Here is a 23,576-nt window from a genome sequence, read left to right as displayed (position 1 = left end):
GTAAGCAATTTTTAGATTATATTGATTTTAGTTTATTATCAGTGTTATTAATACACAATTATTATTAAACTTTTACATAAAGCTCATTTTACATAATATAAACTACACACAATATGGGTTTCAGGGTTCCTGATACTTTGCTGATATCTGATTATCTGCATGCGACCTGCTTATGTTCCCAAAGTGACCAAGAAAAAAAAAATCACTGCAACACTTTCAGCCCTGGAGATCTTGCATCAGTTAATCTACCACTGAAATATGAGCAATCCATACTAGTTCTAAGAACATAATCGTTCTAAACTGGAAAGACAAAAAGTAGTTTCTTGTGACTCTTTGTTCCACCCAGTGCCTGTTACTGTATGTTTCGCCACTACTTTAGGTTTTGCATACATGTCAATAATATTACTACCACCCCATTAAACTCATAAAGTTAAACTACAGTATGAACCAACACAATTACAAGTAAACAGCTAGAAGTAGTTAACAGTATTTGTACACATCAAAAAGTTGTTTAAATCACTAGGAATTGTATGGCACATGGCATAATTTAATATATTACATTTTTCTCCTTAAATAGCTGCCTTTTTGCAGGTGCAGGTCACCTGGATCCAGGCAGAACAGACACTGTAAGAGTAAAGAGGCAGAACACACCTTTAACCTTCTCTCTCTTTATTCATAAATCAGCTTAGAGTCCACTGCACAGCGAGCACTGAGTGGACTGCGGGTCCAACATGACTGACTACCAACACTTTTAAACTGCTTTATACCCAGAGAAGCACAGTTCCATTAAGATACCAAACACGATGCTTTCGTTACATGAAGAGGTGGGAACATTTCACAAAGAGCATAATTCCAGTATGTCGAAGAGTCTCCACGATTTTTGGTTCTATAAATACAAGTTCCAGGGTTTTTTTTTTTCTCCTCTCTTTAAAATCACTGTTACTAAATCACTGAGATGTATCCTGATCAGGATGAGTCATGATTGATTGACTGATTCAGCTGCTATTAATATTTAGGTGACTGTGCGTCTGTGCGTTTGTGAACAAGAAAGAAACAGAAGTGTGTTAATATACAGAAATGACTGAAAGGACACCACTTTTACTGCACGTGGTGCTTTTTTTTTTTCTTTTTTTTTAGGCTTTACAATTCTCTTTTTAACACTGCAATAATGGGACCGAGCAAATTTACACAAGGACTTCTTTTTTTTTTTTTTAATTACTTAGTTATCTCTTTTTGATGCTGTCATTGCAGAGTGGTTTATATTTATGGATGAGTTCCTGTTTCATCTTGCTATCAGTCCATATACATGGGGGAGCTGGGAGAGGCCGGCATCTGATCCATGATCCTGCAGACGTAACCGGCTACGTCGACTGAGCGCTCCTCGTACATCTGAATGAACGGATCTCTCTAAGGTGGATTAAAAAGAAACAAATTATTACATTAACTCAAACTCCTAGAAGAAAAAGAAAAACATGAAAGGTTAGGGTGACTTAACATGAACTCACCAGCAGCTCTTTGTACTTTGGCCTTTTTGATTCATCCTTTGTAAGGCTTGAGACGAAGATGAGAAAGAAAGCAGAGGTGTTAAATTATGGGAGGGTGCAGTTCTGTGATTAATCCACCGGGGGGCAGAAGAGAACACAGCACAGACTACAAAGAGACAGAAATTCTTGTCTATGGAGGTATTTCTTACCACACATTGACAAAGGCGATGAATTTGGGGGAGAAGCGCCTCTCCTCTGAGTTGCTGAGTTGCGGCGGGTCTCCTCTCACCACTTGGGTCAGCTGATCAAACACACTGTTCCACTTTGGGTAGGGAAACCGTCCCGTGGCCAGCTCATACTGAAACACATAGCATTAAAGTTCAAGCACACTGAGAGCGGAAAACTACAAATATGGCGTAAATCCCAACATTTTCTGGAGATTGCTTTATTTATTAATAAACATTTACTGCATAAAGCATCTTTGTTTAGAGAAGAGAGCAGAGGTGCTACTCCACACTATATTTAAATGTGCTAACGGTTTAACGGTGAACTTCAGACCTCCAACAATGATTATAGTGCAGGTTTATTGCTCATACTGTATGCACTGTCATCATGGGCCTAATAAAAGATAGGTCGCGCCGTCCCTGGAAACCATGAGGCTTTCAGCGATTGGCTTTTCTTCCTTTGTTCTGGTCTGTGTGTGCTGAAGGTGCAGTGTGAGGAAGCTGGAGCACCGAGTACAGAGAAGCCTGTGCAAGCAGAGGGAGAACGTGCAGCCTGCATGTGAATCCAGAACCCTCTTATTGTGAGGTTAGGATGCCAACCAGTGTACCACCATACGAGATGTAATCCAAGAAGACTGCTTTTAGAACAAGTCTGCCACATTACCAAAACCAGTCACCACTGTTGTTTTAAACTGTATCTAACAGTTTAATATTCAGTTTGCAAGAAATTTAAGTCTTGTTAAAGTATTTGTTGATTTTTTGGGGGAACCCCCCCAAAGCTTAAGGCTGACTCTGCCTTCAATAGGGATTTGTTGCAACGATGCCCTCTGTACACGTTCCTGTGCTTCAGTTTCTAGACCAAAAGAACAACATGCAAAATATGTAATACAATTTCCACAGTCATTTGTCCAGGTTCTTTCAGGACCTGAAGAGACGTAAGAAGAGCTGAAACTCACCAGTGTGATTCCCAAACTCCAGACATCTGAGCGGACATCGTAACCTTGCCGGGACGCGCTGGGGTCTATTCTCTCCGGCTGACAACAGAAACAGGACGAAGAAAGCACCTTTAAATTGAACACTGGTTTTCAAGGAAAAGAAAAGCTCATCAGGGGTTTTTAGTGATGGAAACATACTACAAACCAGTGGTCCCCAACCTTTTTTGCGCCACGACCAGTTTATGTCCAACAATATTTTCACGGACGGATAAATACAACAAAATAAAACCAGTACCGGGAACCAAAAAAAAAAAAGAACATTTATTCATAACACACAGGAAAATACCCAGGGAAACAGAGTTAACGATAAAAACGATTAAACAAGTAATGATAAAAACCCCCGAAAACCATAAATTTCACACCCGAGCCTCAACTCTCGCGGCCCGGTACCAAACGGGACCGCTGCTATAAACCACACGTGTGTTCAATAAAGATAAAAACAGTCTGAATCACTAACATATTAGCAAGTACATTAGTGAATTAATGTTCTGAGATGATGCATCTATGCTGTTGAACTGCTGAGACAGCTCCTGAGCAGGCTTATGCTCTGACCATAAGAGATAAACAGCGTGTGTCTTGGAGTCTTAGAAAAGGCGTTAACGCAGCTTTGAATCACCTCCCAGGTTGGAAAGGTTTGCCCCTATAATGCAATAACTGTGCTGCAGGCTTTAGACACCAGAGGTCACTGTGAGTGTTCGGTTTAAAACTGCACACCCTTTCTTCCTCAGCATTAACAGAAAGAAAGCCCACAACCTCAACAGTGCAAGGAAAGCACAAAGGATTACTTTAGTTTGGATTTTAGGATCTAACCCAAGTGTTTGTCTTGCATTTTAAGTTGCACACAAGATGGTAAGAAAGAAATCTGTGCTTCCAAAACCAACAGCTAGCCCTAAGAGCACTAAACCAGCTCATCGCCATGCTTTCGCCTGCACAACGACATGCCATCAGCTCTGAGGTTCATCAGCTCGCTGCCTCCTTCCTGCCTTGCGAGGCTTCTTCTGACATTATCAACCTTCACTTTGTCTCAGAGCCGCAGAACAGACACGGGAGCAAAGTGCGTCAGAGAGCTGCAGAGATCTCCTGCTGCAGCACTGAGAGGAGGAGGCACCTCGCTGGCCCATTTACAGGCCTGAATTAGAGGCTGATGTCACCCAGCTGAGTGGGACGCTCTGCGCTGCAGCAAGAGGCTGCACGCATCTGCCAAGACTTCGTCTACACAACCACTGCACATAACGTTAGTGAAGAAATCATTAGACAGCATTTTTTTTCATATCTGGATTTTCCTCTCCAGTAATCAGATTTGCATCTTTGCCCTGAGAAACCAAACTTTATTAGGCTCTGAGCAAATCTGTAAAAGCCGAATAACTGTGCTGGATACAACCACAACCAAACTACTAAAGTAAAGAGAAATTGGTTCAAATTTAATACTTTAAGTATCTACAGAAAAAATAGAAAATTAGCCAAGTTATTACAAACTTTATCAGAACCACTAACAGCTGTGAACAAGAGCTACTGGTCCTCTAAAGTCCAACATCCACATGCATCCGGTACAGGCTATAGCCTGAGGTAAAGTGTGTGCTCTGTTCCCAGCTGCACCGAGGTCTGTTTTTCTACGTCACTGAGCCTGTAGTAACCAGCAGCACGGCGGTCACACACCTGGTGTGTGTGCCAGCTGGAAACCAGAAACTGGAGCTGAGATTCCTGCACGCTGAGCTCACAGCCGTGGGAAGCTCCCGGGTAACTTGGTTCATACAGAGTCATGAATGAAGCGCCCTGCCGCGGCCTTTGGGAGAGCGGAGAGCGTGCAGAGGAGGCCACGTACCACCGGGTCCTAATATCACCTAACCAAATTTAGAATGGAAACTGCTGCAGAGAGACAAGGAGGGCTAGGAGGTACGGAGGGTCAGAAGGAGGTGCCCCCCAGCTGACGTAACCCTGCGGCAAAAATAACCTCAAGCGATGATGTCACGATGAGATCACCTCTTTGAAAGCTTTGGTTGCATGCACACACACAAGCATGTGTACGACACACAGTGTGATTAATGAGAAAAAGCAATGTGACAGATTATTTATCGTCAGGTGTTTGACCTGTACATTAAAAAAAAATGTTTATCAGCATTTTAAATAATTTTTCCAAATAATAGCAACAGATCTCCAAATATTCTACTTAAAGTCTCATAAAGAACTAAAAATCCTTAGAAACACATATTCGACTGTTTCTTAAACAATTCATTTTTTCTCCTCTGACAGGATTTCAGGTATTGAGGATGGTGTCTCTGCACAGACTATCATTAAGACCTTCATGTGATATAATAGGCTGAACTGTTGTAACCTCTGACTGTCTGTCGTTTACAGTCAGCACAAAACCCAGGAGGAACATTCAAGACCAGTAACCTTCTTACTGATAAGTGAAATTATTTAAAATAACCAGTTAATAGTTGATTGGTCCTCATTGTAACTACTCAACAGCTAAGTTCTTGGATTCTACGAGGCACTACAAACCTTTGAGACTCTGCTTCAGAAATTCTGCAATTTATCAGATTTTGTCAGCTGCACTTTCATGCATCGACTCCATTCTACCACACCCCTGTGCTGCTAAATACCAGATCCAATTAAGCAGCACAACACACTCAAAATATGCTGAACACAGGTTACAAAAAAAATTGTGGAAGAAGCAAAACTTGTTATTAGAAAGCAGAAAAAGCTTTTTAATGCAGTCGGTGCAGTTTTATGTCCTGGTGATCATTGAAATTAATGCTTCAAATAAATACCTAGAGGTGCTTCAGCTCATTTCAGGGACTCTGATGTTTATGAAACCTGTTTGAAGCGATCGTTGCCGCGTGACTCGCGTCATTATCCCGATGGCAGCAGCCATTAGAAGATGGTTAACTGAGTCTATTACGAGATGGGCAATTTGCAGGAAAAACACACAGTGAAGGTTCATTGTCTATCCAATCCCCAATCTCCCCAACTATCATTTACCCATAATGCATTTTGTAGCGTATATTACAAGGTCTTTCTCAGCCACTTTAAATTCAGCTTTACTGGTGGCACTTTGTTTATTCAGTTATTCATGGTGCTGCAGTCAGGTATACAGAGAGCTTCACAAAAGCCAATTAGTTGTTTTTAACATCCCATTAACCCACCTCTGTCCTGAACTAGACTCTTACTGTGAAAATTTCAAGAGATCAGCAGCTTCAGAGATACCAGAGTCTTTATACAAGGAGAAGACTTGAATAGAAATCTTAGCATGTTTCTATTTAGAGCTCTTCTAAGATGAGCAGGAACAAAGATTTCAAACCTCATTTAGACCTGATTTTCAGGTAAAATTGCCACAAAAATGAGCCAATTTTGTGTTTTGTTTTGTTTTTTTTATTGAATTTTTCTAGTGATTATAAACATGTTGTTTTAATGTTTAATTAACCACTGAAATTCATGTTATTGGCTCTTTCCAAGTAGCCACAATTTCTTCCATAAGAATGATGGAAATACACAATGACCAACGTTAGACGACACATTTTCTCCATCCTAATGTTTAACTCAAGCTGTGGTATTGTAGACGGCACTACTGGGACATGGCTGGTTCACTGAGTAACAGCATGAATAAGCAGGTGATAAATAAAGTGGACAGTGACTGAACTACTGGTTGGTCAGAGCTGTCATTTTCCATGAAGCTCAATGGACTCAAGCCGATTTGTGGCTAACTCTACTTCGGTAACCTCATCCTGTTACTCACCGCCATGTACGGTCTGCAACCGGCATCTCTGGTTTTGGCGATGGAGTCCACCAGCTGACCGCTGATGCCAAAGTCACACAGCTTTATGTTGCCGTTCCTGTCCAGGAGGATGTTTGACGGCTTAATGTCTGAGTTAAGAGACACAGCTGGTGAAAAGACACGCAATGATCCAAATGCATTACAATGGAGAAAGTCAGGTATCCTCTTACCTCTGTGTATAATTTTCAAGTTTTCTTTTAAGTGGTTAAGCGCCTTCACAGTCTGTAACATGCAAAAACAGAGTTTAGGACAACAAGACGATAATCGGGCTTCTAATATGGATAAAATAAGGAAGACTCAAGTCCAAAAAACTTACAGCTAAAGTTATTTTTCCTAATATTTCTTCTGGAATCACATCATCTAATGAGCCATATACAAACTTGTAAAATTTGTCTAACGAGGTAGCCATAAGTTCCATACAAATCCAGCAGTCCCCCTGAAAAAACAAACAAACAAGGAATATTCAGTCACTTGTTTCCTTTGAGGTGAGACATTATTGTTCATTCTGTAACAAAGTGACTTCATTTCACCTCTCTGAACAGAGCACCATAAAACTGCACGATGTAAGGACAATCACTACTTCTCATAACCACGTCCAAGTCCATCAACAGCTGCTTCTGTTCTCTCTCATCAACTGTTGATCGAATCCTCTGAAAATGACAAAATGCTTCCATACGTATCAAACAGACTCACAGACATCGCTCCCGTGTTCAGTTTTAGCTCAGACAGAGAAAGGGAAATGATCACCTTGACCGCCATGATCTGGTTACTCGGCTTGTGCACCATCTTGTTGACGGAGCCGTAAGCTCCTCGGCCGATCTCGCCCAGGTCTTTGAGATCTTCGGCTGTGAAGTCCCAGTGCTGCTCTGGGGAGATCTTCAATTTTCCTGAGGACTCGATGCTGTGTGTCCTCAGCCTCTCTCTGAGGGGGAAGAAAGAAAGAGCCGGCCAAAAATAACGAGAAACTGGATGAAATACATTAACAGACAAGCCTGGGGGGAAGCTCACTCACATGTGAGGGTTCTGGAAGGGCGGCCCGGCCGTGTTCAGTGTGAATCTAGTCATGGGTTTGATGGGAGGATTGGCAAAGTTCAGCTTCAGGGCTTTACGTTTACCTGAGCGAGAGAAACATGAATCAAACGCCGAGGAAACGACCAAACTCATCCCACACGACAGCTCCGAATGATCAGTGATTGAAAACGATACCAACCATGAAATGAGGCGACACAAGGACTGGGCAGATGATTAAATGCATCCCAACCTCCTGAAATCTATAGATGACATGCTTTTTATAGATTATTGGGATGTGAACTGGCAACCTCTGCAACACCTGCGCATTTACAAAAATACTCATCTGCAAGCCTTCAAACATATTGTTGGTAATTTCGCCAATTTTTCTAAACTCAGCTACCCCATGAAAAGACCAAAGAGATGAGTTTGGGAGCGGTGTAGCATTTCTGTTTCATGACATTCGTCCATTTTCTTCCACTTATCCGAGTCAGGGACGTTCTTGCAGTGAGGTTCGAACCACTGCGCTGTGGATTCAATCCACATCCAGAAACTTTTGAAAGGGTTCTTCACGATTGCCTAAATGCACATCTCAATATTATAAGAAAACCTATTCCATTCAATTTTCTTTATGTAGCTTTAAGCCACAACAACGGTCTTCAGACGACCCCCTGTGAGCAAGCACTTGGTGACAGTGAGAAGGAAAAACTCCCTTTTAAAAGGAAGAACTCTCTGCAGAACAAGGTAGAAGGGGAAAAAAAGAAAATAAATATTAATGATAATTTGGAAAAAGTCTAATGTCACCATCTTGAGGTTCTCAACAAAATTAAAAGAATTCAAACTTCATGAACTGCAGGGCCCCAGTTTTACAGATTTATTGCATTCATCTTCATCAGACAACAATGCAAAAAGCACCACCTGAGGTCACATGCTTCTAGTCACATGGATGTTGTTACCAACTGGAACATGAAGACAGAGGTAAACAAATCTGTCTTCAATATCCTTCTGCATCCAGGGATTCAATTCAGGCATGCTGCAGAGAGAATTTTCATCCCCGATAGAGATATGCAGTCTCAAACTGCACAACAGCATTAGCATGAACACACATATTGGAGTTTATTGGATTAAAATGGGATTAATCCACCAATGAAAATAGTCCCCAACAAACGTACAACTTTTCCAGTTTAAATAATGTCTGCTTAAAACCACACTGGCTGTAGCTTTTGGGAAATCTATAAAAACACAGGACGTTTTTATTTCTATCCAGGTTTGCTGACAGCTCAGTCAGTTACTTTGGCCTTTTCATGGGAACAATACAACCCTCACCCAACCACATTTTTCATAAAGCTCATAATAATGGAATTAAAAAGACAAACATGGTGGGTCCGATAAGATGCATTCTGAAGTCAGAAGTTTTATAGATTTGGAGTACTAGATTGTCTTTGTACGGGAAGCAGACAATCTTGTAATATTTCCATGTTGAAATCCAGACGGGGTTTTTCCTGGCTGACTAGACACGTAAGCATGACTGAGCAACAAACAGAAGGCAATGAGTTATCTTGATTAAAAGATCAGCGCACTTTCCTAATGTTTCTATTTTTTGTGATTTTTGAGGAAATGGACAAAAAAATCTGATAATAACACTAAAAAGTTTACTTGGAAAAACAAGTGAATGAATCTCTTTTTGAATAAATCTACTTTAATCAAAAAAAATGCAAATAAATAAGTGATTGGAGCAACCTCACTGACTCAACTGCAAGCAGGCTGATACTGGTGTACAGTCAGTTGCCAGTTTAGTATCATTAGCTAAAACTGAAACGATCTACTTGAGCAGTCCTGCAAAAAATCCTCCCTCGTGAAGGTCGTTCAGACAGCTGTTCTAAGCACTCAATGTTGCCTCATCAAAACAATCAGGGTACATCAAACAACAGAAAAACCAATCAGTCCTGGTAATATAATGGGTATGCATCTTTATAATTTACAACTCATAAAGAGGCGGGGCTTTTCAAAGTAAATCTGATATCTCCATGATGACACTTGATGATGTATAATAATCTTTAAAAAAAACAAAAAAAACAACACCTTAAAAGTGAAAGAATGAAGATGATTTCAGGGGAAATCTATGTTATTGCTTTACACAGGTGTTTGATCTGCAGGTACTGATATAAATGTGGTGGCCTAAATAATAGAAAAACCTGTAGGTACAATGCATCCTTGAGTTAAATCCAAAGTCATCTGGTCCTCTGTTACCTACGACATTCTCCAGAGACCAAAGACACAAAATAACCAAGATCCATTGGATGACAGCACCTTTCAACTCTGGGTCTAGGGGGCCACAACAGCAGAACATGGCCTAAGAATAAGTTTTCCCAATTGGAGACTCTGCCAGACACTCCCAGACGACCCTCAATCTGCAGTTGGATGCGACAGACCTCATACACAAGCTCTAGCTTCTTTCTTCATAAGAGGGGTGGCGTTCCATGTCCCTAACACCAGTCAGGGCAGCCGTGGACCAGACGACAAGGGCCTCCACTCAATCCGCAAGTAACCAAACCCCTACAGCTCCTCACGCAGTTGGTAGGAGTCGTAGCGGGTACTATAAAGAGGAGGATTTACTGCAGGACTGCTAGATTGGACCGTTTGGCTGTACAGACCAAATAAAATAGCAGATGAATGCAAACTAGGCACAAAAACCAGTGAGAAATGATCATGTCACTGTTTATGTTTCTCATAATCATAACTTGCATTACCATCTGGCTTTGTGCAAAACTAAGAATTTAAAGACTCAAATTTCCAAAGCATGTCAACAGTAGATGAAAAAATACCCAGACACTGTTGATGCAGAGACAGAAATCCAGCATGCTGCTTAAACCACCTCCACTTACAATGCAAACAGACCAACCCAAAGATAAACATGAAGGGGGGGTAAGAAAGAAAAAAATAAAATGAAATATATATTGGGAAACATGCTCCTCAGGCCAACTGCTCTGATTTCACCTTGAATCGAAGGACAGCTCACTCCACCCAAAATACCACAGGAATGCGAGTGCTGAAATTCCACTAGGTTTCAATGGAAGAAGTTGTGTGAAATGACAACTTCACAGTGTGCGTACCTTGTCTCGACAAGAAAGGGCTATGCTGGAGTGCACCAATGCCAAGGGGAGGAAAAAAAAAGTAACACACACACTTATACAGGCACTACTTATGCTGGTTAGTTGCACACTGAAAACCAGCCAGGTAGAGCTTCCATTGCACTTTTTAAACTGGTGTTTCTTTGGTTGGCAGAAGGGGGAGAGGGGGGTCCGTTGAGAGATCTCGTGCCAAAATATCAATGGAAGCTCTGAATTTTAGGCTTGTGCCGACGAGAACAGACACGCTTTTCCTGGAAGTGTGTCTGACAAAAAAATAAAAATAAAGGTCTTTTTGCGCAGCACAAAAATCCTGACGTGGACAAAACAAACAACATTTCTATAACTGCATGCGTCTGTAGCCTGATATATCCTGATATCTGAAAAGGTCATATTAAAAGCATCAGGTACCGGCACAAGCCTACTTGAACCCATCAGAAGTTTTGACTCAGATTAGTGAAGAACAGCAGGACAGACTCCCCCATACCAGACTGTCAGGCAGAAACAAAGGGATGAGAACTGTTGGTGCTGAAGCAAAAGAGATTTGGCTTACTTGGGGGAGCTCCAGACAGGTTTATCTGAAACCCTAGAGGTGAGAAGACAGCTTTTTATTTTTATTATATTTCACCTTCCATATGCCAGCCTGTGTTATATACCTCAAGAGATAGACTACTACTTTGTCAGTTTTGACTTTAACATCCCAACAACTCAAAAGCCCGAGAAGCAATTTACAAAAACTGCCCTGGCTTTAGTTTCGGAGCTGTCAAACATTCGGGTGCATCTATCGCAGGTTAAATGCATTTCCTGAATGGCAATGCACTGGCATGCACGCATGTTTATGAGCCAAGCACTTGGAGCAGGATGAGGTGTCAGTCAGTGAAGAAGGAAAAATGGCCTGCAGGTAAAACTAAAAGGGAACGAGCATGACTTATGATCGTGAAATTATTTGAACTTAAAAACAACAACAACAACAACAAATGTGTACATAAATAAAACACTTTTGTTTTTCCTCTTAGGACAGCTCACCATCCATCAGCATCACGGGAGGAGTTAGGAATCGTTAGTTAGCAGCATTAAAATGAAAGATGAAATACAGTCAGGGAAAAGTAAACAGAGACAGGATTACGTGACGTAAATGTAAATATAAAAATTAAACAATCAAAGCACTTGAAGGTTATGTTATCTCTAACGTTAGGCTTAATTAAAGTGGCATCAAGTTTATTATTGTGACATCTACGAGGGCTGAAAAATGCATGCATCTCATTTACACTGATTACATTAAAGTGAAATACACCTAATTCCAATCAAGCAATATTCACCTTCATGATTCAGGGATTCTTACATCAGTATATTGTGAGATTTCTTTTCTAAATCAGAGTATGTAATAGCTGTTTCATTTTCCCAAGAATTTACTATCCAGATTAAACACTGTATTTTTAAAGTCATCTGCTTATCTGACTCTACTAAGTCAAGGAAGTGTGTAGCTACCTGTTTCACTCTGACATCTCCAGCAGGTGTTGGACTCTGAAAGTTAAAATGAGAGACTGTTTGTACAAAAACCACAGCATAGGTAAAGAGCATTTTCGTGTGGTGGTGCTGAGAAAGCCTTCACTACTGTCTGCACAAGCAAGTATGGAGATGTGCTGCACTGAGTTGCATAAACCTGCTGCTTAATAGATCTGCAAATAATGCATCCGATATAACTAAACTCCAATAACGAATCCAGCTATTTAACTTACGTTATTTCCATCAACGTACAGCAAATACTTCTGAGAAAATCTTAATCGTTGTGCGTTTTGATAAAGTCAGCCTACGTAACACTAACATAACTGAGGTGCAAGCCACCGTGTACGTGTGGAAGATCATCTTGAATGTCAAGAGTGCTGCAACCCAAGTGCATTCAGAAACACTGCTCTAATCTAAGCTGAACAATGTCCCTCCACTGTCTGTGTTATTTACCAACATAAATATTTTAATAGGTTTATGTACGATAAAGAAATATCACCGCTAGCTAAAATTGCCTGTTTTTGTAATGGGACTTGGCGAGATTATGTCCAGGCAATAGAAAAACAGGATGCAACGGGGCAATAAAACACCAAAAAATGGTAACAAGGACATTTAACTCGTTAGCAAAGAAATAACAAATTGATTATTTTTCCAATTGGTGAACTCGGAAATAACAGCTCTCCTGTCTGAGGGGGGATGCTAGTCCGCTCCCTTGGGAATGTTTTTCAGTCCTGGGAGTAGCCTGAGCCTCCCACGGCTAGCCTTGCTAACATTAACCTTCACTGCAGCAGAATGTGAGCCCTCCCCTCCTCCTCCAGCTTCACCAGAATATTTTCCCACCGCCTCCCACTTACCCTGCATGCTGCTCATGGTGGTAATGTGCTGGGACTGGGACTGGTGCTGCTGGTGTGCTCCTGCGTTGTTGCTGCTGGGTGTTGTTGGGTTGTTAGGGCTGGGAGTCGCCATTGTTGTGTGTTTGAATTCCATCAGCAGCACCCGGAGCTGCAATGCAGAGACTCGGAGAGCAACTTCACTCCCTTCCCCACGGCCACTCTAACCGTTGCTAGGCTAACAGCCGCAAAAAAAAGGCAGGCAGCGGCGCTTGAAATGCCGTAAATTGCTACAGCTTTTTAAAACGTCAGGGCTACGTTAAAGGCCACCTTTGTACCAACGTTAAAAAAAACAAACATACAGCCAAGCTAGGCTAACTAAACTGGCTATCCCAGAGGCTTTACGACCCGCAATCAGCTGACCAAATGACACGGACATGTCAACACCCACTGTATGGGGGGCCAACAGTGCCAACATGAAATGCGTCGATAAATAATTCATTATCCCTGACGTTCTAAGTGAACGGACATAAACACTGGACTCATTTGGAAGATGGTGGTGAAAAACGGTACACCAGTATATTAGATATAATATGATAATTAATTAACAGACTGTTCTGTAGATCTCTCCTAAAAATACTATAAATGTGTACATAACTCTCATTGAAAAAGCCCTTTTCATATTCATTTGCTTGTTGTTATTTGTTGTTTGTTAGACTTTCAACACTTATAACAGACAGTTGGTGTTTAGAATACAGTTGACTAAATTTTGATAACAAATTTTTTTTTTAAATCTGGCATGATATCACTCTTCAGCACCTGCTGGTCCAGATGTTTCTGTCCCCAATGAAAAGGTTCTGAGTTCTTTCCCTGCATTAAAATATTTTCAGTGTCAGTTAATTGATGTTAATTAATTAATTGAAAATAAAACGCTATAAAGACGTATAATACAATCTGAACATCAGGTATAAAACCAAGCAAGTGACACAATTTAAAATATACTGACAGTGCTCCACTGAAACTGTCCAGTCCAAGATTAACTTTGATATCAGCAAAACTTATTTGTTGTTGAAGAAATAAAACACTGAAATGAAGAAAACATCACCTGTTTGATATCACCTAAGAGGAGTAAATCCAGTTTTTCCATCCATTTAGAGATTAGGGTCAGTGCTTTGGAAACAGAGTGCTGGGAATAGACTTCTTTTCAGGTGTGCCAATTAGGTGAGATCTGACAGCCTGAGCAGCTCATAGCTGCTAAGGCAAACTGGGTGTTAGGCTAACCACAGATTTCCAAAAACAATGGAGCACTTCTCCAAGTAGACTCTACATTGACAAATCATTTAGACATTTGAAGATCGTGTCACTACATTCACAACTAAAAAATAAATAAAAATAAGAAAAAAACAAACAAAGTGTATTTGGTGAATGTAACAACAGAAAAAGCATTTGACTTGCACTTTGTCCCACAATCCTCCATCATTACCAGTTGGGATTTTAGTCAAAATCCGTAATGGGATACCTGGCAGCCAAGTGGACACCAACACTAACTGTTTGTGGCAGTCATCCATTCTCTGTCTTGACTTGCTGTACAGGGTAACCAATCATATGCTAGAGTCTGTTGGCGATTGACAGCTTAAATTATTCCATGATGCACTGCAGCACAGGAAATACAAAATAATAAAACAGTGAAATAACTCTCTGTTTTCAAATAAAATGAATGGATATTTATTAAATCAATTATATTGTATTGTATTGTATTTATTTACTGCTTGATTTCATTCATGTAACTTTATTTATTTATTTATTTAGTTATGTCATTTTGGCACCTTTGTCCCTCCATACTTAAGTAGCGGCCGACACGCGAGCAGCAGACAGAACCGACGTTCAACGGAGTTTGTTTCAAAATAAAATACAGCAGTGCTTGGCTAAAATGTATTAGGAGTCACATCAATGTCCTTAAGAGATATTATAAGCAGGAGATATGACACAGAATCCTGAATTACATTTTATGGAATAAGTGAAATTTAATTGAAATTAAACTGAAATTGAGGTAAATTGACTATATTAGATTAAAAATAAGTATCTAGTGGAGTTTCACCTCATTTTAGCTCACTGCCACATTGATTAAACCTGTTTGTGACTCAGTGTGCTTTCAGTGTACTATCCTGCAGAATGTGTAAAAGCGTGCCAAGAATCAGCCTTCACAGCTGTACATAAAAACATCCAAATTACCAAAAAGCTTTTGAACATGTTGCCCTTCTTCCTGGAATAATCTGCAAGCTTCAGGCTGGATACATGTTAAAATAATAGTGTCTAAGGTTGCACTGAAGTTCATCTGAGGTGAAACCTTTTTGCTTTTTGTTTTGAGCTGGATGCTGTGTTCACTCCTTATACTTCTTATAGATCACAGTTAATTTAGATAATTCTCGAAATAAATGCATGGTACATTTAAATTAATATTCAGGGCACACTTGATTGTCACAGTATAAGACAAAAAAGCAAAATGTAAAACAGGCAAAAAAATCAGTGAGAAGTGAAAGAGCAGTGACCCATGACCAGCACCTGCTAAACTGTCTTGTGTTGCTGCTTTGCTGCACCTGCTGTCACTTTGATTTGCACCAACGTAATAGATTCCCAATGCTGTGCGCACACGTGTAAATCAAGTTATTATGTATTTTAATGCCATTTTTACCACATACAAGCAATGTCAAAGCTACAGTTAAATTTTGTGGGCTTGAAACAACTAAACAAATGAAACTTTACTAGTATAATAGAGTATAAAAAGAGTCTGAGTCTGCTGATTTAATACAAAAAGTGTTAAAGTAGTGTTTACACATTTATATTTATAAGAATGAAACAAAAATAAATAAATAAAAATCTAAGCAGCTTTGTTCGCTTTGGTTTAGATTTTCAGACATTTTTCTTTCTTTTCTGGTCTTTGTTCTGACCAGTGACAAGGTTTATACTCATGGTACTTTTATTTTGTAAAGATATCATAAATCATTGCAGCAACACCTCCGCCCAGCCACCATATTGGTGCGGGGAACTACTGTAATTCCTAGTGCATTATTAAGGCATATAAATATATATCATAACCGGGATCTCCATTATTAAAAGGAAAATATTTCATGTCAGAAACGTCAGAAACTGGAGACAAATAAATGCAAACCTTCAAGTTTTCATATTAAAACACACACAGAGAAGGAGCTTCTGTAAAATGATATTTAACTGCATGCTTTGTGTAAGTAATGTCGAAACATAGCCTGTTCCTTTTTGCGGTTTTATTTTGAACATGTTAAAATAACACAACAACAACAATGACAACAAAGAAAAGAAAAGACAAAAATACAATAAATCAAACCTAGCATGAGGAAAACAAAACAATCCTCATCCTGGTAAAGCATTTAAAGGATTTAGATCATATTTCCCTGCTGTGGAGAACTTTATCAGCATCTTCACAGTAGCAGAATATGGAAAATTGTCCCGATTCCATCTTTAACTGGTCTCAGAACCCCGCTGCAAGATGGCGGCGGCAAGGACGCGTCTGATTAATCGGATAGGGCGTGTCTTCTAGCAGACTAACGTCATTGCGGACTTTTGAAATGTGTGCTCGATTTATCGATCAAGGTGTCCAGGAATAAAAGGGTGCCAGGTTTATTTGATGCTTACGTACACGTTTGTTTGTTTTAGAAGAAGCTTGCGGGATATGACATATTAAATTAACAACTTTAATTACTTTTTTGTGCAAATTATGGAAAATTAAACAAAATAAAAAATAAATATATAAATAAAATAAAGAAACAACGCGATAGTGAGTGTCGTTTACACCGCCTGTGATCGATGCATCCGTCAGCAGACGTGATATATATCGAACGAACCCATCACGGTTTTGACCAATTTGACAGCCTTGCGGAACTGCAGGTGCGCCTGCTTTAAAACGTGTGCACGTCCCTTTGGCCCGGGCGGGGAAGTGAAACAATAAGCAACTATGGGAGAAGTTTGTAAGGAGAGGAAGCCGTGGCTTCGTATTGTTTGGCAAATCTGCAACGTTTTCATGTGTTTGTTCTTCGCTCTGGCGTCGTACGTCCAGGTGAGAGTTTGATTTTTTTGTTCTCTCAGCACTTCTTTGAACTGTGATCAATAACTATGTCCTGACTTCCGCTGCAGATCAATGATCCAGATGCAGGTTTATGGATGGTAAGATTACACAAGAGTACACTTTTTTTTGGTCCATGTTTTTAGACATTTTGATCTTTTTGCACAGTTTATTATAAACACCACCCTCTTTTTCAGGCTGGTTACGGCGTCCCTGCAGTGCTGAGTGCGTGTATTGTTGTGAAGCCTCATGTGACAGGTACAGGGATGAGTTTGGAGTCATTTGCCAGTAGATGCTTCGCATATTAACAATAAAGTCCTCATATTAACGTGCATGAAGCTGGTATCTTACGTTGCTGCTGAACTTTACTCGTGCATTTCCCCAGTGCACGTAGCGCCACCCTGCGGCTGTATCCTGACCGTGCAGCTCGTTGCAGAGTTAGGGTTGTGATTTCAATTGTTTGCCTTCATTATTTTCGTTTCCTTTTCAGAGACTTTGCCCTGGAGGCGTGTTGCTGACCTTCATGTGTTGATTTCCAGTGCGATCAGTGCCATGTTGGGATGGACACTGTACAAAGAGCAAATCACACAGATCTTCCAGAAGGAGGAGGGCAGGTACGCCACACTTCACCTGATCTGAGAAAAACAAACCGTTTACGCATTTTTAGGCTCTCCATTAAAAAAAATGTGCTGCCTGTCAGACGGTATAACTATAATGAAGCTTCACTTCATTAAAGGCATTCTGCTGTATCATTATAGTTTAATTCTGTATAAAACACTAATGTAACATATTTTGCAGATTATTATTTTTATACATGGATATTTAATATAGTTTTTATCCCTTTAGAGAATTTTCAGGTCTCGTTTTGACTGCAATTTGGCTCCTCCTGTGTCGCCACTCTGGAAGGTAACAGATTTAGTTTGAATCTCATTTCCATCTTATACTGAGAACTTTACAAAATATTTTTGTCTTTTGTTGTTTTGTTTTTTCTTAACTTTTTGATTATATTTTTTTTAACTTTCAAAAAACTTAACTTTGTATAGTTTTTTTTTCTCTGTGTGTGTCTGTATGTGTATATAATATATTATAATAATTACTGTGAGATTTTTTTTTTTTTTTTTTTTTTAGAAAAACAATTTAATCCTAGTGATTTTTCTGTTCATTTTTCTGAGGTAAACTCACGGAATATCCAAATGTTACCTCATATTTTTGTGTCAAAAGAATATCCTCTTCATGTTTTTTTAAATTTAATCTCAGCTAATAAATTTAGCATTGTTAATTTTTTTTCTTTTTGTTTGTTGTTTTTGTTGTTGTTGTTCTTTTTTCTGCCTACATTGAGCCTATAACTCAACCATACTTTTTTTGTCCTTTATATTTCATCTGCTCTCTTTTTTCCTTTCCTCCCCCCTCATCTCCTCATTTTGTCAGAGCTCCTGTCGGGATACTCAGAGTCTCCACAGCTGCTGCCATCACAGTCTTCCCATTTGTGGCCTGGCTTTATTACCACATCAACAAGGATCTGAGATCAGACTGGCCTTCACACTGTACGACTGCCATTTAGACATCAGCCTGTTTTGGCTGATGAAACCTGATTAAACACAAATCTATGACAGCTAAAATGCACTGATCCGTTTGAGTTTTTATTGAACACTTTTGTAAAATAATTAATAAAAATAAAAAAGTTTATTATTTAAACTTTATCTTCTGTTAAATCAAATGTAATTTTCAAGTTAAATAAAATAAAGTGAATTTAAGACCAGTCTAGTCTAAAAGTAAACCTTTTCCATTCTTCGGGTGGCAGCATAGACACGGCCAAAAGAGACAGTAGAAGAAGAAGGTTGTGTGACGTATTTTCCTGTGTTTAGTAACCGTTCCCCGGCTACGGATCTGAGATCAGCCACTTTAGCGCCTTGTGGGCTATTTAAAACTAGCACCGCTGCAGTATAACTGATCTGAGAACGGAAGCCAGTCCGCAGAGTTCCTGTTCACTTCTCATGCTTTACCAAAGCTGTAGCGGCTTCCTGCTTGTTGTAGCGGTTCTGTTCAGGTCCAACCATGGCTCTGAGTGTGCTGTATCACAGCCTGGGCTGCCGGCTGCTTCACAGCAGAGTCTTACAGAGTCCGGCGAAGCTCACACTCGGCGCTTTACCGAGGCAGTCGGCCCTGAAACACACGCTGTCCCCGCGGAGAACTCGCTGCTACCTGGTAGGTCAAACCTGCCTGTGTCCGCGGAGTTAGCACACTTCATTGAAACATTTAACAGTTAGAGTCATGTGGCAAACAGTCAGATGATCCGGTCTTTCTTTGTAGTTTAACCAGGTTTTGTTTAGTGACAACAATTTCAAATAGTTTTAAAATACTTATTGGCAAATAATTTTGCTGTCTGTATCGCGCGCGCGGGGGGGCGGGCACTCAATAATTTAGAACCATCTCCATTCACACCTGCTTCACCTCCTAACAGCACCACCTTAACCTAGTTTGGAAACTAGATGAGCCACAGACACGGGGCCAAGACCTGGACTAAACCCACTGCTGGAGGAAGATCCATTTTCAGTCCCGTCTCAGGGAAACTGGTTGTTCAAGCTGATTTATTATAGAAGGTTCCAGCTCCACATATTTTATTTTATTTTTTTCTTGGACTTTACTAAAGTAGCTCGACATATTTCCCATTTCAAATTAAGCTTTATTTGCCTTATACTGGGCCCTGAAATAAGCAGTTTGAGCTCTAACGAACTTGGAGCCACCTTTTTTCCTGATTGGCTGCCCCTCGTTACATTGCTCTTTGACATAATAAACATGCAAAAGTAGAAAATATGTGAGAAACGTGAGTGTTTGGAGCAGTTCATCTCCACTGTTGCATCCTTATGAACATTGGTGCTTGTTGATATTGATGTCACAGCTGTGGGCGATCAGTGTATTTGATGAAATATTAGCTCTTGATTTCCGTGACCTGGGAAACACAACGTGACTGGTGTGATCAGCCCATCAGGAACTTTAAGATTAAACCTTTGTGTCCTTTATCGACCTCGTAGTATTTTTGTGTGTGTGTCCGGTGTGAGTTGAATTGTGTGTCATTTGTGTCAAAGTAGGCAACAAGGAGGGAGTCCACAAAAGATGTTTACTTTAATAAAAGATGATTTATTAAACATAAACTAACCAAGACACAAACATCAAGGAGAGTTGATACCTGGTGGAATAGAAGAGACTGAGCAGGTCACCTGGGCTGGCTTTTATAACCTGGAGAGCACAGCTCAGCTGCGTTAGCTGACAATCCTTCCTCATCAACCAGTTATTAATAACAGCAGGCCAGGATGTCTTTGATTACTTTTTACACAGGCAATAGACTGTGTAAATCTCTCTATTCCTAAATGTGACAACCCACCCACTGTCAAACACCACTAAATATAAAAAGTACATACAGATAAGATGGTAATAATAATAATGTAGCAGCTTTGGTAATGCTAATAAGGGAGTGTAGCTAATTAAGCAGTGTAATTATTACGCTGGTGCATATGTAATGCCTACTGTAGGTAAAGCTTACTGTCACAAACCTGGATTTTAGATTGAACCTTCAGGGCATCAGCGAAATCCAGCGTCTTTCAGCTGAGACAAGAGGAGAAGATAAAAGAGATTCTGTGGAAAGATCACTTTAAAGCAGTAACCTTTGCCTCATTTATGAGCGCTGAGCTGTTAGAGGTCCAAGAGTAGAGATGACTCTCAGTGCAGTTATCATTGCTGCAGACGGGGGCGCTGCTGTTCCTGAAATCAGAGATAAATGCCTTTGTTTTCAAGACTTACAGCAGTGACTTTAAGTAGTTAAGAGGCTGCTTTAACATTACTGCCCATCTTAGCAAAGAGAAATGCATCAGCTGCATTGATGACACCACCCCTGTATCCACTGACCTCATTTAAAACTGTGGCCATATTTAACTGCAGCATTTTTATATTTTATGACTTAAATCAACTCACAGCTTCCTGTGCTTGCTCATTAACAGGTGAATGGGAGTCAGTGGCACACCTGCAGAGCAACGCAATGGCAGAATCAACACAGCTTAAGAACGTTTTCCTCGATGCCTCCTCCACCCTCATCAGGAGATAAGCCAAAGACGTCTGGGGTAAGAGTTAAACGTTTATGTTACAGCTGATCCCCAGCGTGATCAACTCCATTTGTTCTCAATTGAAATTTTCAGACATTAACTAAGTTTTAAAGGTTTCTTTTGTCATATAGGGCAGGGACATGACTGACATTAGGGCCTGTTAGCAGCAGTCTGTAGCAGTCTTCTCCCAAACTCAGCTATAACTGATTTATTTAAGGTGACCCAAAGGATATGGAGCTGTTAAAATAAGCTTACCAAGAGTTTATTTGCAGGTAGAGAATGTCAAGACATAAATATCTGTATAACTATACCCGTTCAGTCCTTTTGCTTCCTTTGTGCTCTCTTTAAAGCCTGTGACGTGGAAATCTTTAGCAGTAACGTTTGCCATCGGTGGTGCGCTGCTCGGAGGGATGAAATATTTTAGGAAAGAAAAGGAAGAAAGTAAGTATTTCACTGGTTAATGCGCTCTAAGACTAAACTTCAATGCCTGTATAGAAAGAAACAGCAGAAAGACTGTGTATTTTATAGATATAAAGGTTAAATAAAGTGATAGGGGTCCTAAATGCCCCTCCTCTGTGACTGTGTTGCAATTGGCAGTGATTGAAAAAGAGAGGAACAAGTCGATAGGGAAGGCGGCGCTGGGAGGCCCGTTCTCACTCATCGATCACAACAACAAGCCCACCAAGAGCAAGGACTTCCTCGGCCAGTGGATCCTCCTCTACTTCGGGTTCACTCACTGCCCCGACATCTGCCCCGATGAACTGGAGAAGATGATCGAAGTGGTGGATGAAATAGGTATTTAAACCGATTTTATTTGCAGCGAGAAGTCAAAGTCCTGATTTTACTCAACATCTGGCTTTTTTTGTTGTTGTTTTGCAGACAAAATAAAAACTTTGCCAAACTTGACGCCGATCCTCATCACCATCGACCCCGACAGGGACACACCAGAGGCCTTAGCTACATATGTGAAAGGTACGAAAGCAACGTGATCAAACTGTGCCTCAGTACACGCACATGACAACATTTTCCACTATGACGTCACAACTCCATCTTAGTTTTCTGTAATTTTTGTAATTCATCTTCTCAGAAGAAAAGCAGAGGTATCAACTGAACCCCTGCTTTTATAGAACTATTAGATTCTATTAGACAAATAGAATATTTTTCATTTTCATAACACCTTAGTGCTTCTGTGTGTGTATTTATATGTACAAACACTCTTTTGTAGCTAAATACCAAGTCTTATAAACTGATGCTAGAACCTAACAGCATGTCTTTTATCCTGTCTTCCTTCCCTCACCCCAACCAGACTGCTGCCCTCCCTGAGCCTGGTTCTGCTGGAGGTTTCTTCCTGTTAAAAGGAAGTTTTTCCTTCCCACTGTCGCCAAAGTGCTTGCTGATAGGGGGTCATATGATGGTTGGGTTTTTCTCTGTATATATTATCATATTATCTGAGCCAGCATCACCCGATGGTCAGACTGTGAGAGGACAAGAATTGATTCTGTTTGGTCTGTTTGTGCTTTTTAATGATTGAGGAAAATAAGAAATATCGTGACTTATGCGAGCAGTGTTGCAGTGGTTAGCACTGATGCCTGACAGTGAGGTGGTGCTGGGTTCTGTGTGGCCTCGAGCTCCAATGACACTGAATGGGATAGGTGTTGAAAGCAAAAACAATGCAGGTGTGCACAGATTCAGATCAGGGACAAAAAGTTGCAAATAAATAACGTTTTTGTTTTTGGAGTTGTGGTTGCAGGTCTGCAGGTGAAAGTGGTTTGTGTTGATTAGAGCTTCTTGATAAAATCTGATTATTATGCCGTCATTTAGCTGCTTTACTCCTGTGTTTCTAGGTGTTAAACTTTCTTACTGTCTCATCTTTCAGAGTTTTCCCCAAAGCTGATCGGTCTGACGGGAACGACGGCTCAGATCAATGAAGTTTCCAGAGCGTACAGAGTGTACTTCAGTCAGGGGCCAAAGGATGAAGACAACGACTACATCGTGAGTTACCGTCTGCTCTCAATCAGCTCCCAGAACTCGTGATTTCCTTCAGTTACTAAGTTTATGTGTCTGTCTTCTGCAGGTCGATCACACAATCATCATGTACCTCGTGGGACCCGACGGAGAGTTCGTGGATTATTTCGGACAGAACAAAAGAAGTGTGGAGATCACCAACTCGATAGCGGCACACATGAGGAGGTTCAAGAAGGGAAAATGAGCAGCAGCCCATTAAAGCGGACTCATCCTCAGGTGTGTCTCTGCACCACTGCCGTCTTATCTGGGCTTTTATTTATTGTGGATACACTACTCCATAAAGATACATATCTGCAGTGACACTCGGTGGTGTGCAGTATGCCTGATATTTGCATCTTACTTTCTATGACTCTGTGATCATTTTGCAAACTGTGGAATAAAAAACAAACAAACCCACACACAGCCAAA

General features: G+C 40.4%; 3 protein-coding genes across 6 annotated transcripts; 2 read left to right on the top strand and 1 right to left on the bottom strand.

Moving 5' to 3' along the window:
• Positions 1-652: 652 nt before the first annotated feature.
• On the bottom strand, positions 653-13,400 carry map2k4a (mitogen-activated protein kinase kinase 4a). 4 transcript variants are annotated; one of them, XM_014334190.2, is made up of 13 exons: positions 12,975-13,400; positions 12,103-12,138; positions 11,168-11,200; positions 7,491-7,593; positions 7,226-7,400; positions 7,009-7,128; positions 6,795-6,914; positions 6,649-6,700; positions 6,440-6,567; positions 2,665-2,742; positions 1,694-1,842; positions 1,506-1,551; positions 653-1,407 (listed from the first exon to the last, which is right to left on the bottom strand). In XM_014334190.2, the coding sequence occupies exons 1-13, from the start codon at positions 13,105-13,107 to the stop codon at positions 1,294-1,296; spliced, it is 1,287 nt and encodes a 428-aa protein (XP_014189676.1). In that variant the 5' UTR covers positions 13,108-13,400; the 3' UTR covers positions 653-1,293. The 4 variants fall into 4 exon arrangements, with proteins under 4 accessions (XP_014189676.1, XP_014189677.1, XP_005924238.1 ...); XM_014334191.2 differs by lacking the exon at positions 11,168-11,200 and having other exon boundaries at positions 12,975-13,399; XM_005924176.2 differs by lacking the exon at positions 11,168-11,200 and having other exon boundaries at positions 7,491-7,581; positions 12,975-13,399.
• A 3,464-nt stretch (positions 13,401-16,864) lies between these two features.
• tmem220 (transmembrane protein 220) lies at positions 16,865-18,665 on the top strand. The gene is made up of 6 exons (XM_005924177.3): positions 16,865-17,040; positions 17,118-17,147; positions 17,244-17,304; positions 17,537-17,660; positions 17,893-17,952; positions 18,475-18,665. The coding sequence occupies exons 1-6, from the start codon at positions 16,939-16,941 to the stop codon at positions 18,605-18,607; spliced, it is 510 nt and encodes a 169-aa protein (XP_005924239.1). The 5' UTR covers positions 16,865-16,938; the 3' UTR covers positions 18,608-18,665.
• A 253-nt stretch (positions 18,666-18,918) lies between these two features.
• Positions 18,919-23,576, top strand: LOC102314240 (protein SCO1 homolog, mitochondrial). Its single transcript, XM_005924178.3, has 7 exons — positions 18,919-19,251; positions 21,042-21,161; positions 21,494-21,584; positions 21,741-21,938; positions 22,023-22,115; positions 23,020-23,135; positions 23,218-23,576. The coding sequence occupies exons 1-7, from the start codon at positions 19,102-19,104 to the stop codon at positions 23,350-23,352; spliced, it is 903 nt and encodes a 300-aa protein (XP_005924240.2). The 5' UTR covers positions 18,919-19,101; the 3' UTR covers positions 23,353-23,576.

The sequence above is a fragment of the Haplochromis burtoni genome, unplaced genomic scaffold, assembly GCF_018398535.1.
Source record: "Haplochromis burtoni strain Fernald_Lab_line unplaced genomic scaffold, NCSU_Asbu1 Contig_68, whole genome shotgun sequence".
Classification (NCBI taxonomy): domain Eukaryota; kingdom Metazoa; phylum Chordata; class Actinopteri; order Cichliformes; family Cichlidae; genus Haplochromis; species Haplochromis burtoni.
Note: the sequence above shows the minus strand (reverse complement) of the source record. Positions and strands in the feature narration are given on the sequence as shown.

What these genes read in the sequence shown, in the direction of transcription:
- map2k4a (XM_014334190.2), bottom strand. Translation starts at nt 13,107, where the DNA reads ATGGAATTCAAACACACAACAATGGCGACTCCCAGCCCTAACAACCCA. An exon ending in CCTGTCTGGAGCTCCCCCAA is followed by an intron (nt 7,594 to 11,167) that starts GTAAGCCAAATC and finishes TCTCTCGCTCAG; the next exon opens with GTAAACGTAAAGCCCTGAAG. An exon ending in GTTGCAGACCGTACATGGCG is followed by an intron (nt 2,743 to 6,439) that starts GTGAGTAACAGG and finishes TTCTGTTGTCAG; the next exon opens with CCGGAGAGAATAGACCCCAG.
- tmem220 (XM_005924177.3), top strand. Translation starts at nt 16,939, where the DNA reads ATGGGAGAAGTTTGTAAGGAGAGGAAGCCGTGGCTTCGTATTGTTTGG. An exon ending in CTCTGGCGTCGTACGTCCAG is followed by an intron (nt 17,041 to 17,117) that starts GTGAGAGTTTGA and finishes CTTCCGCTGCAG; the next exon opens with ATCAATGATCCAGATGCAGG. An exon ending in TGTGAAGCCTCATGTGACAG is followed by an intron (nt 17,305 to 17,536) that starts GTACAGGGATGA and finishes TTTCCTTTTCAG; the next exon opens with AGACTTTGCCCTGGAGGCGT.
- LOC102314240 (XM_005924178.3), top strand. Translation starts at nt 19,102, where the DNA reads ATGGCTCTGAGTGTGCTGTATCACAGCCTGGGCTGCCGGCTGCTTCAC. An exon ending in ATAAGCCAAAGACGTCTGGG is followed by an intron (nt 21,162 to 21,493) that starts GTAAGAGTTAAA and finishes CTCTCTTTAAAG; the next exon opens with CCTGTGACGTGGAAATCTTT. An exon ending in TAGGAAAGAAAAGGAAGAAA is followed by an intron (nt 21,585 to 21,740) that starts GTAAGTATTTCA and finishes TGCAATTGGCAG; the next exon opens with TGATTGAAAAAGAGAGGAAC.